General features: G+C 42.3%; 1 protein-coding gene across 1 annotated transcript in view; it reads right to left on the bottom strand.

The window, feature by feature from the left end:
- Positions 1-3,049: 3,049 nt before the first annotated feature.
- ADCY10 (adenylate cyclase 10) overlaps positions 3,050-26,448 on the bottom strand; it is a 95,678-nt gene continuing 72,279 nt past the window's right edge. Inside the window, exons 23-32 of the mRNA XM_068965159.1 lie at positions 25,847-25,954; positions 25,158-25,339; positions 17,950-18,106; positions 14,638-14,842; positions 14,463-14,559; positions 13,802-13,917; positions 12,846-12,963; positions 10,121-10,316; positions 3,946-4,134; positions 3,050-3,211 (exon numbers count right to left, since the gene is read on the bottom strand). Of these exons, the coding sequence (XP_068821260.1) occupies positions 3,050-3,211; positions 3,946-4,134; positions 10,121-10,316; positions 12,846-12,963; positions 13,802-13,917; positions 14,463-14,559; positions 14,638-14,842; positions 17,950-18,106; positions 25,158-25,339; positions 25,847-25,954 (1,530 nt within the window). The remainder of the gene's footprint in view (positions 3,212-3,945; positions 4,135-10,120; positions 10,317-12,845; positions 12,964-13,801; positions 13,918-14,462; positions 14,560-14,637; positions 14,843-17,949; positions 18,107-25,157; positions 25,340-25,846; positions 25,955-26,448) is intronic.

Below are 26,448 nucleotides of genomic sequence, written 5' to 3'. Positions count from 1 at the left end.
TGATTGTAGCCGTGAAATTGCTTGCTCCTTGGAAGAAAAGCTATGACAGACCTAAAAAGTGAAAGTGAAGTGCAAGTCTCTCAGTCATGTCCGACTCTTTGCGATCCCATGGACTACACAATTCATAGAATTCTCTAGGCCAGAATACTGGAGTGGGTAGGCTATCCCTTCTCCAGTGATGACAGACCTAAGACAGCATATTAAAAAACAGAGACATTACTTTGCTGACAAAAGTCCATGTAGTCAAAGCTATGATTTTTCCAGTAGTCATGTATGGATGAAAGAATTGGATCACAAAGAAGGCTGAGCGCCAAAGGATTGATGCTTTTGAACTGTGGTGTTGGAGAAGACTTTTGAGAGTCCCTTGGACTGCAAGGAGATCAAACAAGTCAATCCTAAAGGAAATCTGTCCTGAATATTCATTGGAAGGACTGATGCTGAAGTTGAAGCTCCGATACTTTGGCCACCCGATGTGAAGAACTGACTCATTAGAAAAGACCCTGATGCTGGGAAAGACTGAAGGCAGGAGGAGAAGGGGACGACAGAGGACGAGATGGTTGGATGAAATCACTGACTCGATGGACGTGAGTTTGAGCAAACTTGAACTTGGGAGATGGTGAAGGACAAGGAAGCCTGGTGTGCTTCCATGGGGTCTGTGGGGTCACAAAGAGTCAGACACGACTGAGTGACTGAACAAAAACAACTCTCTCCACCATGCTGTTTACTGTGTACATACCTGTAGTAAAACTACAGTGAAATACAGACTTCTCTGGTGACTCAGACAGTAAAGAATCTGTCAGCAGTACAGGAGACCTGGGCTCAGTCCCTGGGTTGGGAAGATCCCCTGGAGAAGGGAATGGCAACCTATTCTGATATTCTTGCTTGGAGAATCCCATGGACAGATAAGCCTGGTGGGCTACGGTCCATGTGTTTGCAAAGAGTCAGACATGACTGAGCGACTAACACGGGCTGAGTTTGACTTGTGTGTCTGTTTCCTCTACTGGATGTATGAGCTCACCAAGATCAAGAATTGTGTCTTTTACATCTTTGTATTTTAATCTCTGGTATTTAATCCATGCCCAACACACAGTGATTAGTCAAAAAAAAAAAAAACAACGTTAGCTGGATGAGTATATAAGTGAATGATTAAGAGGAATGATACATAAAATAATGGCGGTGATAAGAGAGCACACGGGACAAGCATGCAAAAGTCAACTACAAACTGGCCCGTGCCAAGAACACTCGCCAGCAAGGGAACAACAAAACCATGAGCATTCGCCATCTGCCTGCGCTGCTGTATCCGCTGACCTTCAACACCCCCTGAAGGGAACTCAGGGTGGAGAGTGAGGCACTCTGTGCGCGAGAGAAACTGGTGGAACAGGGCTTTAGAGAGGTATTTTGGGGAACTGATTTCAGGATCCCAATCCTTGTATCTCCTCGTATCTAGAAACGCACTAAATCCTTCATGGCGACATCAGCTCCTCGTGACTAGCAGAAAATCTCGTTTAAAGTAAGCACTTTATGGCACTGAACTCCCCTTCACCAAAATCTTATATATTGACTTTCCTCCGCTGCTGCTTTGGAACAGTTCCTCAGAGCTACTTGAGGTGCTGTCTTTCAGGCTGCAGTTCTCATTTTGCCCCAAATAAAACTTAACTTTAAACTCTCATGTTCTGCATCTTTTTAGTTGACACAACTTTCAAGATGATAGCTTTGAAGGGGACAATATTTACATGAGCTTAATATTTGATGCATTTATTTAAAATCAGCCATGTATGATACTAATTTTTTTTTCACTCATAGAGCATGTTATGATTTTCAATGCCTTTTCGTCTTTACTGTCTTACTTGATACTCATACTCATGTGCTGAAATAGAGAAGTTAGGTGATGAGCCCCAGGAGTAAAGTATGCTTAAAGCAGAGCTTATGTTGGAACATAATGCTCTGACCTCCCAGGCTGTTGTCCTTTTCACCAGGCCAGGGCCCAGCCTCTGTGGCTAAACTCCTAGTACCAACTGGCATTATCCAACCTCCTTAAGTGGTTATAATTCAGTTATATCACCAGGAGGGAAAACACGGCTTTGCCTTTTGCTAAAGGACAATGAAACATTAGCCTGTTAAAAGAAGGCTCAGATGGCACACTACCTTTGGAAATCCCTATGAGAATTTGAGGTGGCCATTAAAGTCAGAAATGGGAAACCTCCTTCCAGGACCGAAAGGTGAAGCGAGTCAACAAATCTGCTCGGGCACCTACTTGTGGAGGCCACCTGGGTTTGTGAAGTGAACCACAGGAGGGGACTGCCGCAGCACAGAGAGAGGCAGGGTCTCCACGGGTTCCTGGCGCACCATCGGAGCGCAGAGTGCCTGTACCAATTGCTCTGTCTGCCAAAGAGAGACAGTGACCACAGATGGCTTCTCCAACATCTGGGAAGTGAAGTGAAATGCTATGACTTTGCTAAATACAGAAATATGTAAACTCTAAGCACATAAAGACACCCACCTCAAAATTGCTAATATTTCGATTTTGAAACATTTGTTTCCACAGATACTTGATGCATGCAGTCAGAGGGGCTTTGGAGGCTGCAGTCAGGCACAGCAAAGACATGTCTTTTCAAACTTTGACCTTACAGCCATGAAGAGAAGTCGCTATCTTTTAATCCTGGGCAACATACAAAAGACATAACACTGGACATTTAAAAATAACCATTTTCAGTTTAATAGATTATACATAAGCCTATCTGCCACAAAATGTATCATTTTGATACTAAAATTTTCGATCTGATACAATTCTGCATGGGCTGAAAATAAACAAGATAAGCTAAAACAGTATTAAAGGCAAAGGGAATTTGTGCAAAGCTGGAAGAAAGGAAAGCATGACACTGCCAACCCTCTCTGACCCTCCAGACAGAGGAGAAACCAGAGGTCTGGTTCTGTGTCTGAACAGAAGGAAGTATCCAGGAACCTGGATGGTGCTGCCTATACAGAAAGGTTAATAATGGATAATCGCAAGAGAATGAGTCATTAAAATCTTTGTTCTCTTTCATGAAAGTTAGAAAGGATTGTCCAGAATATTAACTTTCATCAGAAATTTGTTTTTCTGAACATCCTGCATGTTTACCTTGCCTGATACAACTTTTTCCCACGATGGGAGATTCAAGAGTGTTTGAAGCCATTGGTCTTCTGTTAACTCAGAGTTTGAGTACCACCATTCCTGAGAGGAGAAAAAGAGAACACAGAATTCATTACTGCTCCTCAGCTTGTATGGTCAAGAGTGGTCTAACAGAAATGGTCAAATGTACCTGAGATTTTAAAATGGACAGTGACTTTTGCTCCCCAAACTAGGATAACTCTAACACATAGAGGAGAAAATTCATTTACTTATTCAACAAATACTGAGTATAAGGCACTGTGTTGGAGACCAAATGATTTTTGTGTTCTAGCTGTTCACATTCTCGAGGAGAGGCAAGACATGCACATGAAAAAAGGTGGTAGTGTTTAGTTTCTCAGTTGTGTCTGACTCTTTGCGACCCCATGGACTGCTGCCTGCCAGCTTCCTCCGTACATGGGATTTTCTAGGCAAGAATACCAGGGTTGCCGTTTCCTCTTATAAGAGATCTTTCTGAACCAGGGATCAGACCCATGTCTCCTGCATTTCCTGGATTGGCAGGCAGATTCTTTACCAATGAGCCAACTGGGAAGCCCCATGAAAAGGTAGAGATCTTGCTAAAGGGGATTTGAAGGATGGGAGGATCTCATGAGAACTCAAAGGGGAAGAGGAGGTGCAAATGCCAAACCTATGGATATGTCATCCCTCTCAGTAAGAGTACCGAAAGGCCTCTGCCAGCCTTCCACACCCAGTGAAATCCAAAGCAGGGAATGGGCTTCTTGGGCTCCTTAATATCCCCTGTGAGTGTCTTCCCCAGCTTGCTAGCTGATGCTACATACTTTGCTCATGTTCAGCCAGCATTTCTCCAGCACATTCCCTTGAGTTTCACAGAGCTGTAGGGCTGTGTTCAGGAAGAGGTCACAATTCTGCCCCTCTCCCATTAGTATACAGACATAGGCCATCAGATGGTAAAGCCTTGGGTAGAAGACAGGCCCAGTGGTGTTTTGAGCCACCAGATACTCCAAGTTCTAAAGGAAAAAGCAACATAATAGAATCAGAAAGGGGTCCTTGACTGAAAGGATTTTTCCATCTCAGATCATTTGGGATCATTTCAAGGGTATAAGCAATCAAGTAAAAAAACACATTACAGAAACATACATAGAAAGTAGTGGAGATTAGATGATAAGAGTCAAGTAGAGTGGCCCCAGTGGCCGACCCCAACCAAGCATGTGATATGGGTCTGCTCATTAACGCTTTTTGGCAACCATTCTTAAAAAATGAAACTGTCCCTCTGAAACTCAGGTCCCCTGCTGAGTTTATGATTAACTTCTTTACCCAAAACCTTATTCTCTTTCTTGTCTTGCCCCATTCCCCTCAAGACTTTGACTTGAGGAGTATCGAAGAAAGCAGGGGACTGGAACTGAGTGAACTCCGCAGGGCCCTCCCATGTACAAAAGCCCTTCCACGTCCCGTGTTTCTTGTTTGTAGAAAAAGGCTTCAGTCTCCTAGCTCTTCCCCGAGTTCCAAAGGGCAAATTCAAGCAGTTACTAATTAGGGAAGTAAGGGAATGTAGGAAAAAACCAGTCAAGAAGCTATAGTTCAGTGATAAAAACAGAGTCTGAGCTCGTCCCCAAGGAAAATACATGACAATCTGATTTATATATTTGAGTTCTTCTGCAGGAACTAAGACCCTCACCCAGCTACAGGATGCTGACTCCATGCTGACTATAACACATAGACCCCAGACTGGTTAGAACCGGGAGATTGATGATTAAGATTTGTGAAACACCACCCTGTTACCTCACCACCAGCCAATCAGAATAAAGTCATGTACACGCAGCCTTCGCTCCAAATGTTGCCTTTAAAAACCTTTCCTTGAAAGTCAATGGGGAGTTTGGGTTTTTTTAATATGAGCCACCCATTCTCATTGCTGGGCCTGACAATAAATGCTGTGCTTTCCTTCACCACTACCTGGTGTCAGTATATTGACTTTGCTATGTGGCCAGCGAGCAGACCCAAGTTCAGTTCAGTAACATTAAAAACATTTTCTTTTGTTTACCAAAGCAATATAATTTTTAAAATTTAAAGAATTATACCTCAACTGAAAAAAAATGTAAACACTGAAAAGGGGAAAAACAAACAGCACAGAATTTAAAAAAAAAGATAGGAAAAAAAAGAATCATTCATAACCCTAACACCTAAAAAAAATTATTTTGACATTTGGATAGACACTTTGACATTTGATACACATTTTTATTTCTTTGCTATGGACAGGGAATGTTGTCCACCATCCCAGTTGTACAAGAATCAAGCCATTAGTCACTGTAGCCACCCACCAATGGTGTGCCCGAGAGAAACAGGAAGTGTCCTGTGCTTTGGATATTGGTCATAGATAGTTAAGATGCATATTTAAGAAATAATTTCAGTGAATCCAAATCCTTGGATCTTCTATACATAGAATGCAAAATGTTAAAATGTTAATGTTAAAATCATTAACTTGTGATGTCATTCTTTGTGATTAGCAGTAATCTTTTGATGTTTTTCCCAGGAAAAAACCCCTTCCTTTCTTCCTCAGAGCAGTTACTCAAAAGCTATCAGGGAGGCTGTTCTCCAAGCTACAGCTATAATCCTCAGTAAGAACCCTGAGTTGGCTTAAAGCTCAACATTCAGAAAACTAAGATCATGGCATCTGGTCCCATCACTTCATGGCAAATAGATGGGGAAACAGTGGAAACAGAGTCAGACTTTATTTTTTCGGGCTCCAAAATCACTGCAGATGGTGACTGCAGCCATGAAATTAAAAGACACTTACTCCTTGGAAGGAAAGTTATGACCAACCTAGATAGTATATTCAAAAGCAGAGTTATTACTTTGTCAACAAAGGTCCATCTAGTCAAGGCTATGGTTTTTCCAGTGGTCATGTATGGATGTGAGAGTTGGACTGTGAAGAAAGCTGAGCACCGAAGAATTGATGCTTTTGAACTGTGGTGTTGGAGAAGACTCTTGAGAGTCCCTTGGACTGCAAGGAGATCCAACCAGTCCATTCTAAAGGAGACCAGTCCTGGGTGTTCATTGGAAGGACCGATGCTGAGGCTGAAACTCCAATACTTTGGCCACCTCATGAGAAGAGTTGACTCATTAGAAAAGCCCCTGATGCTGGGAGGGATTGGGGGCAGGGGGCAGGAAGAGAAGAGGACGACAGAGGATGAGATGCCTGGATGGCATCACCGACTTGATGCACATGAGTTTGGGTGAACTCCGGGAGTTGGTGATGGACAGGGAGGCCAGGTGTGCTGCGATTCATGGGGTTGCAAAAAGTAGAACACGACTGAGCGACTGAACTGAAGAACCCTGAACAAAATCTAACTTGCAATGTCACTTGGCACTATCTCACACACACACACACACACACACACACACACACACACACACTCATACTCATACTCACCACAACTGCTATTATGCTAAACAGCAATTCAAAATATTTTTTTCTCATTTAGCACAACATGATGAACTTTTTCCAGTGACATGATTCTTTAACATCAGAACTCACAAATCCAAATGCTGACAGAGTCATGAAAGAAACATAAATAAGAGGTAAGATAAGATAAGACAAGAAGCAAGGAGATTATGTCATATGGGAGAGAGTATGACCTAAATGCCACCCTTCATCAGTTCCAGCCAATAGCTGCCCTTTAAAATTGGGGCTTAGAGTCACCAGATACTGCAATTGTTAAAAGAAGAGTCAGAAATTCAGATTTTTTAATGTGAAAATGTCTTAATGTTTAAATATACCATTTCTGACTAATATATATATATATATTTTTTTTTTTTTTTTAAGTTGTGTCCAATGCTTTTGTGAACCCGTGGACTGTAGCCTGCCAGGCTCCTCTTTCTGTTGGACTTCCCTGGCAAGAATGATGGAGTGGGTTGCCATTTCCTCCTGCAGAGATAACCAGCATTTCGAAAGGCATATCACTTTTTTCCTCCTAGTTTTTTAATGCTATAAATCTGAGATCAACATCTTTATATATATAATTTTTGTTTACCATCTGATTATCTCCTTAGGGTCATTCCTAGGAGGAGAATTAAATGATGTGCATATTTTAAAGATATTTATGCATTTTGCCAGAATGCTGTCTAGAAAGTTTATGAGAGTCCTTCAGAGTATTAATGTCTTCTCTGTTGTCTGCTAATTTGACCATCAGCAAGACAGTGTCTTATTATTTTATTTCAATTACTTCAATGTCATTGAAAGCAAAGGAACCAGAGATCAAATTGCCAACATCCGTTGGATCATAGAAAAAGCAAGGGAATTCCAGAAAAGCTTCTACTTCTGCTTCATTGACTAAAGCCTTTGATCATGTGGATTACAACAAACTGGAAAATTCTTCAAGAGATGGGAATACCAGACCACCTTACCTGCCTCCTGAGAAACCTGTATGCAGGTCAAGAAGCAATGGGTAGAACTGGACATGGAACAATGAACTGGTTCAAAATTTGGAAAGGAGTACATCAAGGCTGTATATTGTCACTCTGCTTATTTAATCTATATGCAGAGTACATCATGTGAAATGCCAGGCTGGATGAATCACAAGCTGGAATCAAGACTGCTGGGAGAAATATCAATAACCTCAGATATGCAGATGACACCACCCTAATGGCAGAAAATAAAGAGGAACTAAAGAGCCTCTTGAGGAGAGTGAAAAAGCTGGCTTAAAACTCAACATTCAAAGAACTAAGATCATGGCATTCAGTCCCATCACTTCATGGTAAATAGATGGGGAAAAAATGAAAACAGTATAGACTTTATTTTCTTGGGCTCCAAAATTACTGGGGACAGAGATTACAGGCTTGAAGTTAAAAGACACTTGCTCCTTGGAAGAAAAGCATTGACAAACCTAGACAACATATTAAAAAGCAGAGACATCACTTAGCAGTCAAAGGTCTGTCTAGTCAAAGCTAGGGTTTTCCCAGTAGTCAGGTACAGATGTGAGAGTTGGACCGTAAAGAATTGCTACTTTCAAACTGTGGTGTTGGAGAAGACTCTTAAGAGTCCCTTGGACTACAAGGAGACCCAACCAATCAATCCTAAAGGAAATCACCCCTGAATGTTCATTGGAAGAATCAATGCCGAAACTGAAGCTTTACTTTGGCCATCTAATGGGAAGAGCTGACCCACTGGAAAACACCCTGATGCTGGGAAAGACTAAAAGCAGGAGGGGAAGGGGATGACAGAGAATGAGACAGTTGAATGGCATCAGCGACTCAGTGGACGTGAGTTTGAGCAAAGTGCAGGAGATAGTGAAGGACAGGGAGGCCTGGCGTGCTGCAGTCCATGTGGTCACAGAGTCAGACACGATGAATAACAGCAACAACAAACTTCAATATCATAGAAATGGATTGAAACATAGATTTTTCCTGACTAAACTGTTACATGTTTTCATCTATCAATTCTTTATTCCAGAAATTAAACATCTACTGTATGTAATCAACCCTATAGGACATTCCCAGAACAAACCATTCACACCACATCCTCTGCCTTCCACTTGTTTGTAGAAAAGCTATATAGTCTATCTCCCAGGCCTCCAGTGAGTCAGAGAAGACTGGCTCCAGAATTAATGGCTGAAGGGATATGACTGTGTAGTGACAAGAATAGCAGTTAGGCCAGGAGAAATGACAACAATTTAAACAGTACATCAGCCATATGGCAGCCGAGACTCTTTAGTTCCTCCCTGAAGTAACTAGATAACAGTACCTGTTATACTTTTCCTGAGTTGTTTTATAGATGCTGAAACTCCCACCAGATGGAAGAAGTTAACTACTTAATGACCCCAAGATGTAGCCCCAGACCTACCGGAACCTGAGGATTGATCATGGTAACCTCTGGGACACTGCTCTGCTTCCTCACCGTCAACCAATCAGAGAACTGTGCATGAGCTAATCACATACCCTGTGCCTTCTCTCCTTCTTGCCTTTAAAAATGCTTCCTTGAAACCTATTGGGGAGTTCAGGTTTTTTGCGTATTAGCTGCCCTGGACTCCTCATCTGGGCTTCCCTGGTGGCTCAGAGGTTAAAGCATCTGCCTGCAATGTGGGAGACCTGGGTTCGATCCCTGGGTTGGGAAGATCCCCTGGAGAAGGAAATGAACACCTCATCTGGCACCTTACAGTAAAGGGTGTACTTTTCCTCATCACAACCCAGTATCACTAGATCGGCTTTACTGTACTTGAGAGAATGAACCCAAGTTTGGTTCAGTAACATATGTAAAAGGTATTGCTCTATGTTTAGCGGGAAATACCAGGTTTGATTTTGTGTTCTTTTGGGCTCTCTTATTCTGTCTACTCCCCGCCTCTACAACTCCCTCCCAATCCTGGGCTTCCCACCTCCATCACCTTGAAATCACAAACTCCTAAAGTACAAAGAGAAGGCTTTACTCATCTTTGCTGCAATCCCAATAGCAACTATTGTGTTTTTAGCCTGTTTTGTCTTTGGGATGGGATTCCCAGCTGACTCAGTGGTAAAGAATCTGCCTGCCAACGCAGGAGATGCAGAAGATGCGGGTTTGATCCCTGGGTCAGGAAGATCTCCTGGAGGAGGGCATGGCAACCCACTCCAGTATTCTTGCCTGGAGAAGCCCATGGACAGAGGAACCTAGCAGACAACAGTCCATAGGGTCGCAAAGAGTCAGATATGACTGATGTGACTGAGCATGAGCAGGAGCATGATTCATAAAATATCTTATTTAGTAGTAAGTTTAAAAAAATGGAAATGCATGCACATATATAGAAGAAAATTTGGAAATTGATTTCTCAACATGCATAAAGTGGTTATCTCTCAGTAGTAAGGTAAGTAAGGCAATTCATGTTCTAATTATGGGGATAGAATTACCTTCAAAAACTTACCCTACAAACAGGCAGAACTTCTACAATCAGAGAAAATAATTATCACGGAAGGTAGAGAAAAAGCCATTTAAGGTATGAAGTCCCCTGGAAACCAAAGAAGAGGCCTCACCTTGAGCAGGTCGACTCCACTGTCTTGAGCGTTCTCTGACTGTTCTTCAATTTGCTTTTGAAGGTAAAGAACTTGACCTTCCATGTACCTACTGATACTTATGCAGTAAAGAGCTGTTGGGGTTCTTCTTGACACAAGATTTTTGGCTCTATTGGAAAATACATGAAAGCTGTTCCATTCCTGAAGTCTGGCATACCTATATTACCACAGAAGAATAAGAAAAATCCATATCACCCTTAGAATGGGCTGGTTTTCTGAAATGAGTCTCTCTAGAGGTGTAGCTGCAAGAATGTGGGTCTCTGGAAGCCTGCCACTGGCCTATTCATGGGAAATATCTGATACGAAACAAGGACAGAATAGAACTTTTTTGATAATTTGAAATTAACAGAATTGGGGGGAATATTTGGATAATATTAGGTACCATTTAACTCTCTGACTCTAAAAAATGAGGGAACTCCCCGGTGGTCCAGTGGTTAGGACTCTGTGCTTCCACTACTGAGGGCCCCAGTTCAATCCCTGGTCAGGGAATTAAGATCCTGCGAGCTATGCAATGTGGCCAAGGGAAAAAATTACAAAGTGAAACAGAGCAGGCTGATTCCAAAGAGAGCGAGCCCCAGGCTAATACTACTCAAAGTGTGGACCATAGAAAGGAATCGTCAGCATCATCTGAGTGCTTCTTAGACATGCAAGCTCTCTGGTCCAATCTAGATCTGCTGAATCAGACACTCTGGGGATGGGACCAGAAATCTGAGTTAATGGACTCTCCAGATGATTCCTATGCCTATAAAGTGGGAGTAGTTTTGTCTTAAGCTACAGTTGTTGCAAGAACTCCTCAGGGAAGATAGAGTAGAATAAGAAATTAAGGTGATTTTTGAATTTTAGATTCTTGAACTTTAACTCATATGTGCAAACTAATTTGACTTTGGACTTCTATTTCTTTAGACTTTAGCTAGCAAAACATAAACTAAATTAACTTTTAAATCCAAATTTTTGGATTTTAATTTCTCCCAATGAGTTTTACAATAAGAGGAGATTTCTATTTGAATATGAAACTGCTCTAGTCTGTGGCACTTTATATCGAAATGTCTTTGCATTGTCATTTAACATTATAAAATCTCTAAATATTAGACTACATGACTGCATATGTAATTTGAGATGGGAAGTGTGTGTGAAAGTCGCTCAGTATGTCTGACTCTTTACAACCTCATGGACTGCAGCCTGCCAGGATCCTGTCCATGGAATTCTCCAGGCCAGACTACTAGAGTGGGTAGCCTGTCCCTTCTCCAGGGGATTTTCCCAATGCAGTGACTGAACCCAAGTCTCCTGCATTGCAGGCTGATTCTTTACCTGCTGAGCCACAAGGGAAACCCAAGAGTACTGCAGTGGGTAACCTATCCCTTCTCCAGCGGATCTTCCCAACCCAGGAATCAAACTGGGGCCTCATGCATTGCAGGCAGATTCTTTACCAACTGAGCTATGAGGGAAGCCCACATGACTGCTTATATAATTTGAGATGGGAAATGGAATAGGGAATAACTTTCAAGTCTTGGGGATGGCTGTAGCAGTAATTTAGTTAATGTTCTGGAGCCTTACTATTAACCTACTTCCTTGAAGCTAAGGTCATAGTTGCAGCCTTACTGAGTTGAAAATGTATGGGTTAAAAGATGAAGCTTTAGTGGGTTAATGGCTTAATGGGTTAATGGGGCAGGAGGGCTGCTTATTCCACCCTCCTGTAGCTTCCTTCTATGTGAGGGAGCTCCACTGGTGTAAAACTCTCCATTTCTTTCCCTGCCTCACTCACACCTCCAGTGGTAAGGAGTGACTTGGTTGGCTGGTGACTTTGGGAGAGGAATTAGGCAGGTGTAGCTCTCTTTCATCTTGAGAGCCAGTGAGAGCCTGGGGCCCACACAGGGAGCATGGTACTACCTGCCTTAATGGGGTGGAGAAAGGGCAGAGTTTTCTAGAACTTCTTGCTGCTGATAGGGAAGTCTAATCCTGAGGTTCAATATCAAGAAGCTCACTTCTCTGCAGATATAAGCCATGTCCTCCAACATGGACTCTGCTGCTGCTAAATTGCTTCGGTCGTGTCCGACTCTGTGCGACCCCATAGACGGCAGCCCACCAGGCTCCCCCATCCCTGGGATTCTCCAGGCAAGAACACTGGAGTGGGTTGCCATTTCCTTCTCCAATGCATGAAAATGAAAAGTGAAAGGAAAGTCGCTCAGTCGTGTCCAGCTTTTTGTGACCCCATGGACCGCAGCCTACCAGGCTCCTCTGTCCATGGAATCTTCCAGGCAAGAGTACTGGAGTGGGGTGCCATCACCTTCACCGAACGTGGACTCTATCAACAGTGATTACGATTCCATCTTGGGGGTGGGGAGGGGGAAAGTGTGCTATATATTAGTCTCCCTCAAATCCCAACACTTCTCAGAAGCAAGTACTCTTTTCTTATCCATCTCTGTACTAACACAACATGCTTTGTATGAGATAAATGCTTGTTGCACTGAATACAATTTAAGTAGCATCACTGTTCTGGCCTTGGTTGAGGGGGATGAACTAGGTAATCCCCAAGGTGCCTTTCTGAGTAGATCTGCTCTGTCACCTTCAATCTGTCTTAAAAATTACTGTCCCTTTCTTTCCTTCCTTTTTAGAAAATCTCATAGAACTCTTCCAGGATTCAACATTTTCAAATTTGGGAATTTAGTGTTATGCAACACGGTGTTACCAGATAGCGATACATGAGTAAAGTCCCAGGAGCATTCCACTTTGGAATTTGAGGATTCTGTTGTCTTCATTTTGGTGTATGAATTGCAAACATTCTTCAAAGGGTCTATAAACAAAACCTTAAATAAAAGAGAAACAGGAGAGCTTGGCTGGTAGATTGAGAGTGGAGGGATATCATCATCTTTCTGGCCTAGTAACTCCCAGAATAGTTCCCACTCTGAGGAGAGGTCTCAATCTCTGTTACTTTATCAGTCCAAAGGGCCCCGTAGGTTGCAACAACCAGGTGGCTGCACTACCCTGTGTTTGCTGAGTTTCTGCTTTTGTGGAAGTTTATGCATGTAACTTACAAGTACATAGTGTCAACCAGGCAGAAGTGGGGGTTAAACCAACCTCCCTGCTTGCATCTAAGGAATCAGCCTCAGTATAGCCTGGGACTTGAAAATACAGGTGGGAAAAAGAGTGCCCGGGTTGGCAGCTCTGGTTTAATATGCACACTGAGGCCTGCCTGCCTGGTATAACCTGAAGACTATTAGAAAAGAACTAGTTTTCCAAATCACCAACAGCTACCAGTCAATGAAACCCTTAGTATTAGCATCCCAGTCCTTCACTTTAAAGCATGAAATCTCCAAGTATATCCTGCTAAAAATTAAATGCCCTAGTGGAAGGTACATAGCAAGACATCATCAGTCACAATCACTATCACAGTGTGACAAATGATCTGATACATTAACTGGCAGCTTACATTCTAAACTTTCTTTCTTCTCGGTCCTTTATAATTCTTGCACTTTTTAGATGGCTCCTTATCTCATAACGCCAGGCTCTCTCCTTCCCTTTACCTGTATGTCTTTCTAGCCAGAAACCCACAGGTCTCAATACCCCTGCCCTGACCACTGCCACACCACACCAACACAAGTGCCGTGGACCGCCAGTTCTCATAAATTCCAAGGTCATGCTCACCAGAATAAAGCATGATATCCAAGCAAATAAAATAGAAAAATGCCCTGCTGAAGATGTGCTCTTCTGCTATAGAAAGATCCCACAGCCACCCCAGAACCTGGATCAGCTGCTTGTATCTATGAAAAAAAAAAGGTGGTAGGATTAAAAAATGGTAGGGGGAGAGAAGGATGTTCAGTTCTAGCCTCAGTCCTGCCCAGTAATGCAGAACCAAATACAATCCTGAAACAGGATTCAAACCTACTCTTAAATCTCAAATTGACTCTGTTCAATTGTTCTTTCATAGACGTCTCTATGAAGGTGGCCAGAATCAGACCAACTTGTCCTGGGCCTCTGGTCTTGGTTGCTATTCTCTGGGCATTTGCCTCTCCTATGAGCGCATTCCCTTTCTGCCCCCTGGCAGTGGTGGAGGCCTGATCCCCACACACAGGGGTTGACTGGCCCTCTTCCAGTTGCTGGCCAGAGCAACCAGGGTAGATATGGTGCCTGGGAACGAGTTCTGTGAGAGAGCAGTGACATCCAAAGGGTGGCGATCATTGGTTACACCAGCTTTTGGTAAACCCTACTCCCTTCCCCATCCTATGGCCAGGGTTAAGTAAATCCAGAACATTCCATAAGTATATCTTTCTTCCTCTCATTTCGGAAAGTTCCTCGAGATAAATACCTGTTTTTCAAGAAGAGGGATTTACAAAGCCAGCAGAGGACCAGATAGTGTTTATTGGGATTCCGAAGCAATGACCACATCTTGTGGGCTCGAGAACCTGGGAACAAAACAATTCCAGTATAGTTCTGCTTATTACTTGTATTTGCATGCCCTTTCTTGACCAGCCAGCCCTTACCTAAGTCAATGGCCAAGTCCAAGTGACCCATTAGGAGCTTGATATAACCAAGCCTATCGGCCACATAGGTCATGATTTCAACGCTCTCGCGTTTCAGGGGCAGGTTGAAGATCTGCTTCATGGCCATGACCTCATATTTGAACCACACATCCTCGTAGCCAGCTAGATGTTGATACAGCGAATAGTCCAGGTAGGCCTTAATGATCTGAAATGGCAGCAGTGGAGGAAAGGAAGAGAGATGGGGCAAGACTTAGATGGAACCCAAAGCAGAAAGACCAGGATATCACCCAATATCTGCCAGTAAACATGGATTCATTGAGCTTTGGAATGGAGCTGGACATTTGACCAAACCATGGGCTTAGATACAGAAACTAAGCTGAGTTCCTGCAGTTTAATGCATGAGTTCATGCATTAAACAAGAACTATATAAGAGAAGCTCAATGGCCCCTTTTGCCCATAGAGAGTCCTTGACAAAATCTAAGAACCTGAATTTTTGTGAAAAAATAAAAGCAATGGATATATGACTGCATACCAGAAGGCCTGGAAGGATTTATTCCAAACTGTAAAAAGCAGTTTACCTATTTGTTGCAGTTGGAGGAAAAATCTGAGGAACTTTTAATTTTATGCATTTCTGTGATGTTGAATTTAGTGTTATAACAAGCATGTATTACTTTCTTTATTTAACAATAAAGAAAGGTTGATTTGGTTTTGTTTGCTTTTAAAAAAAAAGTAAGGATTAGGTCTAAACTTCATTGGGAGATTTATGAAAAGTTTGTTACTGTTTAAACAGCTCTTTAAAAATGATAAAGTTGTGCCAAGATAGAAATGTTTAGAGAAGGCCGAAAAGAGTCCCTGCTACAGACACAGTTTACTACTAAAAAGAAAAACACCAAAACTCCCACAAAGCTCAGACTACATATAAACTATTTTGAAAAATACAAACAGAAGAAAGACAGAACCTCGCATGGTAGAATGGTCTGGAGGCATTTAGGGAATTCCTTTACTCCTTGTTTAGAACGTGTTTCAAGATAATGCGGCCAGTAGGGAGGAAACAGCGGGTGAGAGAAAGAGAATTGTTGGGCAAATGAAAAATCACATCTATAATAAAGTCTAGTTCTTCTCAGATTTGGACCAAGAGAATTGAGGCCAACTGCTTCACTTTGTGGGGAAAATATAAAGCTACAAGTTATGTGATTTGCTAGTAGTCACACCACAGATAGATGTAGAGTCCTAGAAACTTCTCTCTCGGTCTTTTAAAAAACAATTATTTTATTCTTTACTACTATTTTCTGTCTTTATTAACCTTTGGTTGCACTGGGGCTTCATTGCCGTGCGTGCACTTGCTCTAGTTGTGAGCACGGGCTACTCCATGTTGCGGTGGACTGGCTTCTGTTGCCGGCGCTTCTCGTGTGGAGTCCAAGCTCTAGCAACACAGGCTCCAGGAGCTGTGGCCCACGGGCTTTTAGTGGCTCTGCACCATGTGGACTCTTCCCAGACCAGGGATTGAACCCGTGTCCCCGGCACTGGCAGGCAGATTCTTAGCCACTGGACCACTGGGGAAGGCCTGGAAACTACTCTCCTGGTGCCCATTCTGTTTCTCACTGTTATCCTACACAGAGCAGCTCATCTGCTTTGAACACCCAGGGGAGATTTTCCCTCCTCTTCTGGCCTCAGTCACAGCCATCTTGTTAACAAGCATCTTTTGATTCACTTTCCCATTTCGACTTTTCCCTTTTAAGTCTTCCCTGCCCCTTACTCCACCACATTTTTAGGAGCTAGCCCCAAGGATGAAGGAGAAGTAAAGCATTTCATTGAAAAAAATATTTGTTGAGTACCTACTACATGGCAGACACCATTCTAGGAACTCAGGGTGTGAAGAGATCAAAGCTAATTGCATAACATCAAGAGATTTGGGTCAGGAAAAACAGTGAAAGAATTTGAAATGGGCCAAAATTAAACAAAACAAAATCAAAATGTGTCCTGTCCAGCTTACTTGCCAAGGTAATCTCTGCTTTTCACTGTCACTGGGCTACTTTACAATTCTGGATACTATAGAAAACTGGTAATAATGTAAATGCTTCTTTTTCATAGAAATATAAATGTTCGGTGGAATATAAGTGATTTTATTCTTGCTCTGTGACTTGACTAGTTTTGCATACATTCATAAATTAAATTCTCCTGGCAACCAGTTGTAACATCTTACTAGTTCTCTCACTAATTTTAATGAGCTCAGTAAAATCTTTGATGTGTGCTCTTTTACATTTTTTCATTTTGGCCATTTTGTGCAGCTTATGGGATTTTAGTTCCTTGACCAAGGATTGAGCTGAGGCAGTGAGAGGTGCGAGCACAGAGTCCTAAGATTTGGACGAGCAGGGAATGATTTTATCTTTTATAAAAAGAATTATCCTTTTACATTTTCTTTTTCACCTTCATCCTCTTATGTGTACAATGTGGAGTTTTCCAGGAGAGAATCAGGTGACATTACAAGGAAGTGAGGATAGAAGCAGGTTGAGATTTTCGCCTGTCTTCCGTGAAATCAGACATTAAGGTATTTGCAAAATGTAATACACGCCATTCTCACTAAATTTTTTGTTTGGGGAAATAGCATTTTTTTCCAATGAAAATGTTAATGATATTCATATGTCATTGGTTTATTTTCTTTTTATTTTTTTTAAGTAGGATCCCAGTTCCTTGACCAGGGATGGTACCTGTGCCTCCTGCAGTGGAAGCATGGAGTCTTAACCACTGGACTGCCAGGGAAGTCCCCCCAAAATATTTTTAAAGTACCTCGGTTTTTGTTTCATATATGGCAATATCAGTAGATACAACCTATATAAATGTATGAACCCATATAAAAGTATACAAGCCCATAGAAATATACAAAGCCACATAAAAGGCTATTGCATGCATGCTCAGTCACTTCCGACTCTTTATGACCCTGTGGACTGCAGTCCACCAGGCCCCTCTCTCCATGGGATTCTCCAGGCAAGAATACTGGAGTGCGTTACCATGCCCTTCTCCAGGGGATGTTTCCGACCCAGGGATTAAACCTATGTCTCCTGCATCTCCTGCATTGCAGGCGTATTCTTTAACCACTGAGCGACCTGGGAAGCCCATAAAAAGCTATTGGAGGTTCTCAATTATTAAAAGTATAAGGGGCTTCTGGGATCAAAATGTTTGACAACTGTGGGCCTCAGCAGAACAATTCAGCCTGGAAGGCTTTTATGATTTTGAATATTGATTGGATTTCATCAGGCTTTTCTCTCCAAATGAGATTCAGATATATAGAAAGCAACTATAAAAACACCCTACCTGGAAATCATCTTGAGTTTCCAGTGCAATATTCACTTGCATCAGAGCTGCCAGGTGACAATAATACTTGTAGTGGAAAAAATAATTTAAGCTATAGATTTGCCACAGCAAGGAGAAACAAGTGGTTTGCTGGTAAAGCTGTGCCAGCCTCTTCTTCCTATTAAAGGATTCACATGGGACAAAAGAAAAAGGTATCATCACCAACATACTTGAGGGAAGCACAGGTGCAGAGTCCTCAGTACCGGCTTGGGGGTCTGAATAGACGAGTTTGAGGCCTGTTTCCCTTACATGTAAATTAAGTTTACATGTTGTGTCCGACTCTTTGCAACCCCATGGACTGTACTGTCCATGGAATTCTCCAGGTCCAACACTGCAGTGAGTAGCCTTTCCCTTCTCCAGGGGATCTTCCCAACCCAGGGATGGAACCCACGTCTCCCGCATTGCAGGCATATTCTTTACAAGCTGAGCCCCCAGGGAAGCCTAAGAATACTGGAGTGAGTAGCCTATCCCTTCTCCAGTGGATCTTCCCAACCCAGGAATCGGACCGGGGTCTCGTGCATTGCCAGCAGATTCTTCACCAACTGAGCTATCAGGGTAGCCCCACATGTAAATTAACATGCACATTAATTTTTTTTCAGTTTTAGCAAGCAATATTTTTTATTGATATACAGTTGATTTACAAATGCTGTGTTAATATCTGCTGTATAGCACTGATTCAATTACACACAAACACATATATATACATTATTTTTTTAAATATTCTTTTCCATTGTGATACATCACAGAATATTGAATATAGTTCCTTGTGCTAAACAATAGGACCTTGTTGTACATGCATATTAGTTTTTATGAAGCCCATTTTCTCCACTGCACAATGGAAACCATAATGCTTTGTGATGATTAATTAAGATAATTTATTTTTATCTAAAAGCACAGATGTAAATCATCTTATTTACATCTATAAATTTATTTACAATTTATTTATATATAAGACCTGTCCCTGTCAGGTCACTACCATTTAAGTGAAATTATTTAAAAAGCACATTTATATAATGTTATCTCATTTGAGTCTGAGGACAACCCCATAGGAAAGGAAGGAATAATTAACCCCATTTTACATAAGCAGAGAGTGAGACTCAGGTTAAGTAATTAAGTAAAAGTAACAGAGCTAGAATGCAACAGTGCCAGGACTCCAGTCCTGGCCACCTCCAGCCTAGCCAGTCCAGTGTGTCATTTCCTATACACATTGCTGTCAGGACCTAGGTCTTAGCTCAACAAACGAAATGAGTACTTTAAACAAATCCATTCTGCTGTGGTCTGAATTCATCCCCCCAAGTTTGAATTCTAACTCCTAAAAGTGACTGACTCTGGCTCAGATCATGAGCTCCTTATTGCCAAATTCAGACTTAAATTGAAGAAAGTAGGGAAAACCACTAGACCATTCAGGTATGACCTAAATCAAATCCCTTATGATTATACAGTGGAAGTGATAAATAGATTTAAGGCACTACATCTGATAGACAGAGTGCCTGATGAACTATGGACTGAGATTCGTGACATTGTACAGGAGACAGGGATCAAGACCATCCCCATGGAAAAGAAATGCAAAAAAAGCAAAATGGCTGTCTGGGGAGGCCTTACAAATAGCTGTGAAAAGAAGAGAAGCAAAAAGCAAAGAAGAAAAGGAAAGATATAAGCATCTGAAATGCAGAGTTCCAAAGAATAACAAGAAGAGATAAGAAAGCCTTCCTCAGCAATCAATACAAAGAAATAGAGGAAAACAACAGAATGGGAAAGACTAGAGATCTCTTCGAGAACATTAGAGATACCAAGGGAACATTTCATGCAAAGATGGGCTTGATAAAGGACAGAAATGGTATGGACTTAACAGAAGCAGAAGATATTCAGAACAGGTGGCAAGAATACACAGAAGAACTGTACAAAAAAGAGCTTCATGACCAAGATAATCACGATGGTGTGGTCACTCACCTAGAGCCAGATATCCTGGAGTGTGAAGTCAAGTGGGCCTTAGAAAGCATCACTACAAATAAAGCTAGTGGAGGTGATAGAATTCCAGCTGATGGAATTCCATCCTGAAAGATGATGCTGTGAAAGTGCTGCACTCAATATGCCAGCAAATTGGGAAAACTCAGCAGTGGCCACAGGACTGGAAAAGTCCATTTTCATTCTAATCTGAAAGAAAGGTAATGCCAAAGAATGCTCAAACTACTGCACAATTGCACTCATCTCACATGCTAGTAAAGTAATGCTCAAAATTCTCCAAGCCAGGCTTCAGCAATACATGAACCATGAACTCCCTGATGTTCAAGCTGGTTTTAGAAAAGGCAGGGGAATCAGAGATCAAATTGCCAACATCCGCTGGATCGTGGAAAAAGCAAGAGAGTTCCAGAAAAACATCTATTTCTGCTTTATTGACTATGCCAAAGCCTTTGACTGTGTGGATCACAATAAACTGTGGAAAATTCTGAAAGAGATGGGAATACCAGACCACCTAACCTGCCTCTTGAGAAACCTGTATGCAGGTCAGGAAGCAACAGTTAGAACTGGACATGGAACAACAGACTGGTTCCAAATAGGAAAAGGAGTACGTCAAGGCTGTATATTGTCACCCTGCTTATTTAACTTCTATGCAGAGTACATCATGGGAAATGCCAGACTGGATGAAGCACAAGCTGGAATCAAGATTGCCAGGAGAAATATCAATAACCTCAGATATGCAGATGACACCTCCCTTATAGGAGAAAGTGAAGAAGAACTAAAGAACCTCTTGATGAAAGTGAAAGAGGAGAGTGAAAAAGTTGGCTTAAAGCTCAACATTCAGAAAATCAAGATCATGGCATCTGGTCCCATCACTTCATGGGAAATAGATGGGGAGACAGTGGAAACAGTGTCAGACTTTATTTTTTGGGGGCTCCAAAATCACTGCAGATGGTGGCTGCAGCCATGAAATTAAAAGACGCTTACACCTTGGAAGAAAAGTTATGATCAACCTAGATAGCATATTCAAAAGCAGAGACCTTACTTTGCCGACTAAGGTCCATCTAGTCAAGGCTATGGTTTTTCCAGTGGTCATGTTTGGATGTGAGGGTTGGACTGTGAGGAAAGCTGAGTGCCGAAGAATTGATGCTTTTGGACTGTGGTGTTGGAGAAGACTCTTGAGAGTCCCTTGGACTGCAAGGAGATCCAAACAGTCCATTCTGAAGGAGATCAGCCCTGGGATTTGTTTGGAGGGAATGATGCTGAAGGTAAAGCTCCAGTACTTTGGCCACTTCATGCGAAGAGTTGACTCATTGGAAAAGACTCTGATGCTGGGAGGGATTGGGGGCAGGAGAAGAAGGGGACGACAAAGGATGAGATGGCTGGATGGCATCACCGACTCGATGGACATGAGTTTGGGTGAACTCCAGGAGCTGGTGATGGACAGGGAGGCGAGGTGTGCTGAGATTCCTGGGGTCGCAAAGAGTCGGGCACAACTGAACGACTGACTGAACTGACTGAACTGAAAAGTGACAGGATTAGTAGTGGGGCCTTTAGGACACGATTAGGTTATGATTAGTGGAACCTTCTTGAATGAGATTAGAGCTCTTATAAAACTTCCTGGCCCCTTTCCCCCAAGTGTGGATATGACAAAAAGTCTTAAGAGGGCCCTGGCCTGACTATACTGACCCTAGGACCTCATACTTCCAGCCTCCACAACCGTGAGCAATAATCTGCTGTTAATAAGCTACCCAGCCTGTGGCATTTTGTCATAGCAATCCAAACAGACTAAACCACATTCTGACTATGGGATGGAATGTCACAGGAGACGGTGAACTTCCTGTGCTGGAATTAGTCAAGAAAAGGATGACTGACCACCTACCGAGAATGTTTGGGGACAGTCTCTGCCTCCACAAATCATTTAATTGATAATGTAGCCCCCAATCTTTTCTGTTTGTGTTAAAAATGGGACCCTAAACTGCCTACAGTATTAGTAATTTAACAAAGTCAAGAAAACAAAATATAATTATAAATAGCTATTGAGAAAGATACTTTAAATAAAATTGAGAAGGAAGAAAGATATCCTAGAGAGTTGTTTTTTTTTTTTTAAGAATATTTATTTATTTGGCTGTACAGGGTCTCAGTTTAGTTGCAGCATATGGGATCTAGTTCCCTGACAAAGGATCAAACTCAGGCCCCCGCTGCATTGGGATACAGGGTCTTAGACATCCCTATCCTAGAAATTCATAATGAAGAACTCCAGGTACTCTCAGTTCAGACACTGACAACATACATTCTGTTGTGGTTATTATTTTTTAAAGATTCTAAGGAAATATCAGCTCAGTTCAGTTCAGTCGCTCAGTCATGTCTGACTCTTTGCGACCCCATGAATCGCAGCACGCCAGGCCTCCCTGTCCATCACCAACTCCCGGAGTTCCCTCAGACTCGCGTCCATCGAGTCCGTGATGCCATCCAGCCATCTCATCCTCGGTTGTCCCCTTCTCCTCCTGCCCCCAATTCCTCCCAGCATCAGAGTCTTTTCCAATGAGTCAACTCTTCTCATGAGGTGGCCAAAGTACTGGAGCTTCAGCTTTAGCATCACTCCTTCCAAAGAAATCCCAGGGCTGATCTCCTTCAGAATGGACTGGTTGGATCTCCTTGCAGTCCAAGGGACTCTCAAGAGTCTTCTCCCACACCACAGTCCAAAAGCATCAATTCTTCGGCACTCAGCTTTCTTCACAGTCTAACTCTCACATCCATACATGACCACTGGAAAAACCATAGCCTTGACTAGACGGACCTTAGTCAGCAAAGTAATGTCTCTGCTTTTGAATATGCTATCTAGGTTGCTCATAACTTTTCTTCCAAGGACTAAGCATCTTTTAATTTCATGGCTGCAGTCACCATCTGCAGTGATTTTGGAGCCCCAAAAATAAAGTGTGACACTGTTTCCACTGTCTCCCCATCGATTTCCCATGAAGTGATGGGACTGGATGCCATGATCTTTGTTTTCTGAATGTTGAGCTTTAAGCCGACTTTTTCACTCTCCTCTTTCACTTTCATCAAGAGGCTTTTTAGCTCCTCTTCACTTTCTGCCATAAGGGTGGTGTCATCTGTATATCTGAGGTTATTGATATTTCTCCTGGCAATCTTGATTCCAGCTTGTGTTTCTTCCAGTCCAGCGTTTCTCATGATGTACTCTGCATATAAGTTAAATAAGCAGGGTGACAATATACAGCCTTGACGTACTCCTTTTCCTATTTGGAACCAGTCTGTTGTTCCATGTCCAGTTCTAACTGTTGCTTCCTGACCTGCATACAGATTTCTCAAGAGACAGGTTAGGTGATCTGGTATTCCCATCTCTTTCAGAATTTTCCACAATTTATTGTGATCCACACAGTCAAAGGCTTTGGCGTAGTCAATAAAGCAGAAATAGATGTTTTTCTGGAACTCTCTTGCTTTTTCCATGATCCAGCGGATGTTGGCAATTTGATCTCTGGTTCCTCTGCCTTTTCTAAAACCAGCTTGAACATCAGGGAGTTCACGGTTCACATATTGCTGAAGCCTGGCTTGGAGAATTTTGAGCATTACTTTACTAGCATGTGAGATGAATGCAATTGTGTGGTAGTTTGAGCATTCTTTTGCATTGCCTTTCTTTGGAACTGGAATGAAAACTGACCTTTTCCAGTCCTGTAAAATCCCTTATAACAGGGAGTTCATGAAGCTATGGAAACTCTGACATCAAAGGTATTTCTTTGTGTCCTTATATTTGAGATGAGAACCTTTTGACTGGAGAGTGTTTTAAGCTCTGTACTTTCTTCCTGATCACCAATTTTTCACCTTCTCCTCTTGTGCAGGTACTTCTTATTCCTTTACAAAATGGGGCTGTATATTAGGCTTTTTGGATTTAGGGAGTGAAAATATAGGATGCTGAGTTAAATCTGAATTTCAAAATAATTCTTTTAAAGTGCATATGCCTTAAATATCTTGTGTGATACAATGTATACTAAACAAAAAAAATCATTCATTATTGATCTCAACTTCAAATTTAACTAGGCATCCTTTATTTCATCTGACAACTCTCTGTGACCCAAACTTCAGTTCTCTCTTATCTCTCAGAGATATCTCTGCTGAGCCTCTCCCTGCCTGTCTCCTGGCATCCTCTGAGGCAGCAGGCTTTAGATTCTCAGGAGCCTGACCCCATCCTGCAAAGGGGCTCAGCTCCACCTCATTTCCAACCCTGTCCCCCTCCACCCTACTCCAGTCAAGAGGGGACTTTCAGGAAACTGGGGAAGGCAGTTTTTGGTGAGGTTGCAAAAGGATTGCAGCCATTTGCTCATAGACATAGATATTTGTATCTCTGGCAGAACCTGTAGGAATATTGCTACTGGCCTCTCCCACGGTGGAACAGATCATCTGTCAGTTCTCCAGATCCCCAACTAGGTGACACCTCTTTTGGTATGAATTCCTAGGTAGGTAGAATATATTATAAAAAGTTTGATGTGGAAAATTTTAAACATACACAATAAAACAAAAAACTATGAGGTACATGTACCCAGCATTCAGCTTCAACAACTAGCAACATTATCATTGCATCTGTTCTTTTACTCACTGTATCCCTCCCCTACGCCACCACATTAATCTTTGTAGTTCTTTTATAGATAAAATTTACATGTTGAAATGTACAGGTCTTAATGGTATAATCTTGATCGATAGATACCCTCTGTAACCCACAGATTTTTCTATCTATGGAGATACAAAAGTGGCTGGGCCATTTTGTCTTTTAGCAGATGTCTGCAGGACCTGCCATCTTTCTCTGGGGCGGGGACAATACCCAGGGTTTTAGCACTAAATTGGAAGATGACTTTTGACTGAGGCTCTAGGAGCAGGGGGTGCAGATTCCCACTGAAACATGGATGGCCAAGGGGTTAGTGGGTGAGATGAGTAGGGGAGGCACTGGAGCCCATCTTGCAAAGGGCTCCTTTAAGTCTTTGTCACCTGAACTCCTTTTGGCAAAAGCTGCCTATTAAGTTGTTCTGAGGCAACCCAGCCCTGGCCTGGGAGCCCCACCACCTTTCCCTCACTAGTGAGCCACTTGGACTCCTTGCACCTGTTAGAGGCCCACTCTTTGGGGACTGTTGGACTATGTGTAGGTCTCTCTCCTTTTGGGGAGTGAGATGACCCCTAGCTCTCTGCAGTTCTTTCCTTACCCTGGAGGGGAGCTCTCTTGGGCCTGTTGATTCTGATTCACATAATGAAAGTGTCTGTTTTTTTCAACCCGAGTCTGGAGAAACAAGGAGATTAAGTTGTAAGGAAAGATTCTATTGAGGAACTTCAGAGCCTTCCTCAGCATTTTTTTGGCAAGCACCATCTGGCCCATGTTGAAACAGACCTAGAAGAAGAAGAAAGGGGAAGAAAGGAAAGAAAAAGGCGATGATTCCAAGCTTGGTTTATATGTTCCAAAAATAAGTAATTTAGGAATCTTTTTTTTTTTTTTTTAAGTAATGTAAAGCCTAGGAACAAAATCCCCCTGAGCTTGGCATAATCTGAAATGTTCCTTGGATATATCTGTGGAAGGATGGTTGAATGACGAGGGTTGTGCATCCTCATCCTTCATAATCTACCTCTGAGAAAATGTTTACTTATTCCTGTCCCTTTTTTGGAGGTCGTTACAAAAAATATTTCATAAAGCTGTCACTGAGAGGCTAAGGAAGCTCTTGCTGCAGAAATTGATGGTGAGGAGGTTTGAGTCCCAGGGCTTGGGATCCTGGAGTCTTGGAAAAGATCTGTGGCAGAGGATGGGAGGAGGATGCAGAAAGTATAGGGATGACTTCTATTACTTCTATATAAAATCCCAGTGATAAGTAACAGATTAATCATGTTTCTAATGATTTCTTACCTGACCTTTGAGGGTAAAAAAGGTAGCCCATTCAAAAGTCTTACTCCAAGATTTGTCCTTCTTGAGAATTTTCAGCAGCCTCTCTCCTTCATTCAAATATAGGTAAGCCTGCAACCAGCACAAGGAGCAGAAAGTGTTGCGTCAACAGGGATCAGGACCACAGGGGCCATTGCCCCAGACTCTACTGAAGGAAGAAAGTCAGGACCCCTCCAGCTCCTGATTCCATCTCTACCTTTAGCCCCTGATCAGAGGAGGGGTGGAGAAAGTTCCTGCTGAAGATACATATCACCTTCACATTCATCTTGGTCACTGAATCTCTCATGAATCTAGAAATCACCTCCTTTCCTCATGTTGTCATGTAAGATATCTTACCTGAAGTTTTCCCCAGGGCAGTTTCCCTCTTTGAGTACTTCCATCCCCAGCTTCCCTATTTCCAGCTATGTACTCATGGCTTCTGAGACCATCGCCACATCCATGAAGGCCAGTCTCTACTTATGAATGAATCATGAACTGTTTCCATTTTTTTTCTGGTCAGAGCCATCTTTGGGAGGTAGAAGAGAAAGTTAAGGCCCTGAACAATCTTTGTCTCTTCATCTTTAATG

This window comes from Capricornis sumatraensis, chromosome 2 (genome assembly GCF_032405125.1).
Source record: "Capricornis sumatraensis isolate serow.1 chromosome 2, serow.2, whole genome shotgun sequence".
NCBI lineage: Eukaryota > Metazoa > Chordata > Mammalia > Artiodactyla > Bovidae > Capricornis > Capricornis sumatraensis.
This window is presented reverse-complemented; position numbering and strand designations above follow the sequence as displayed.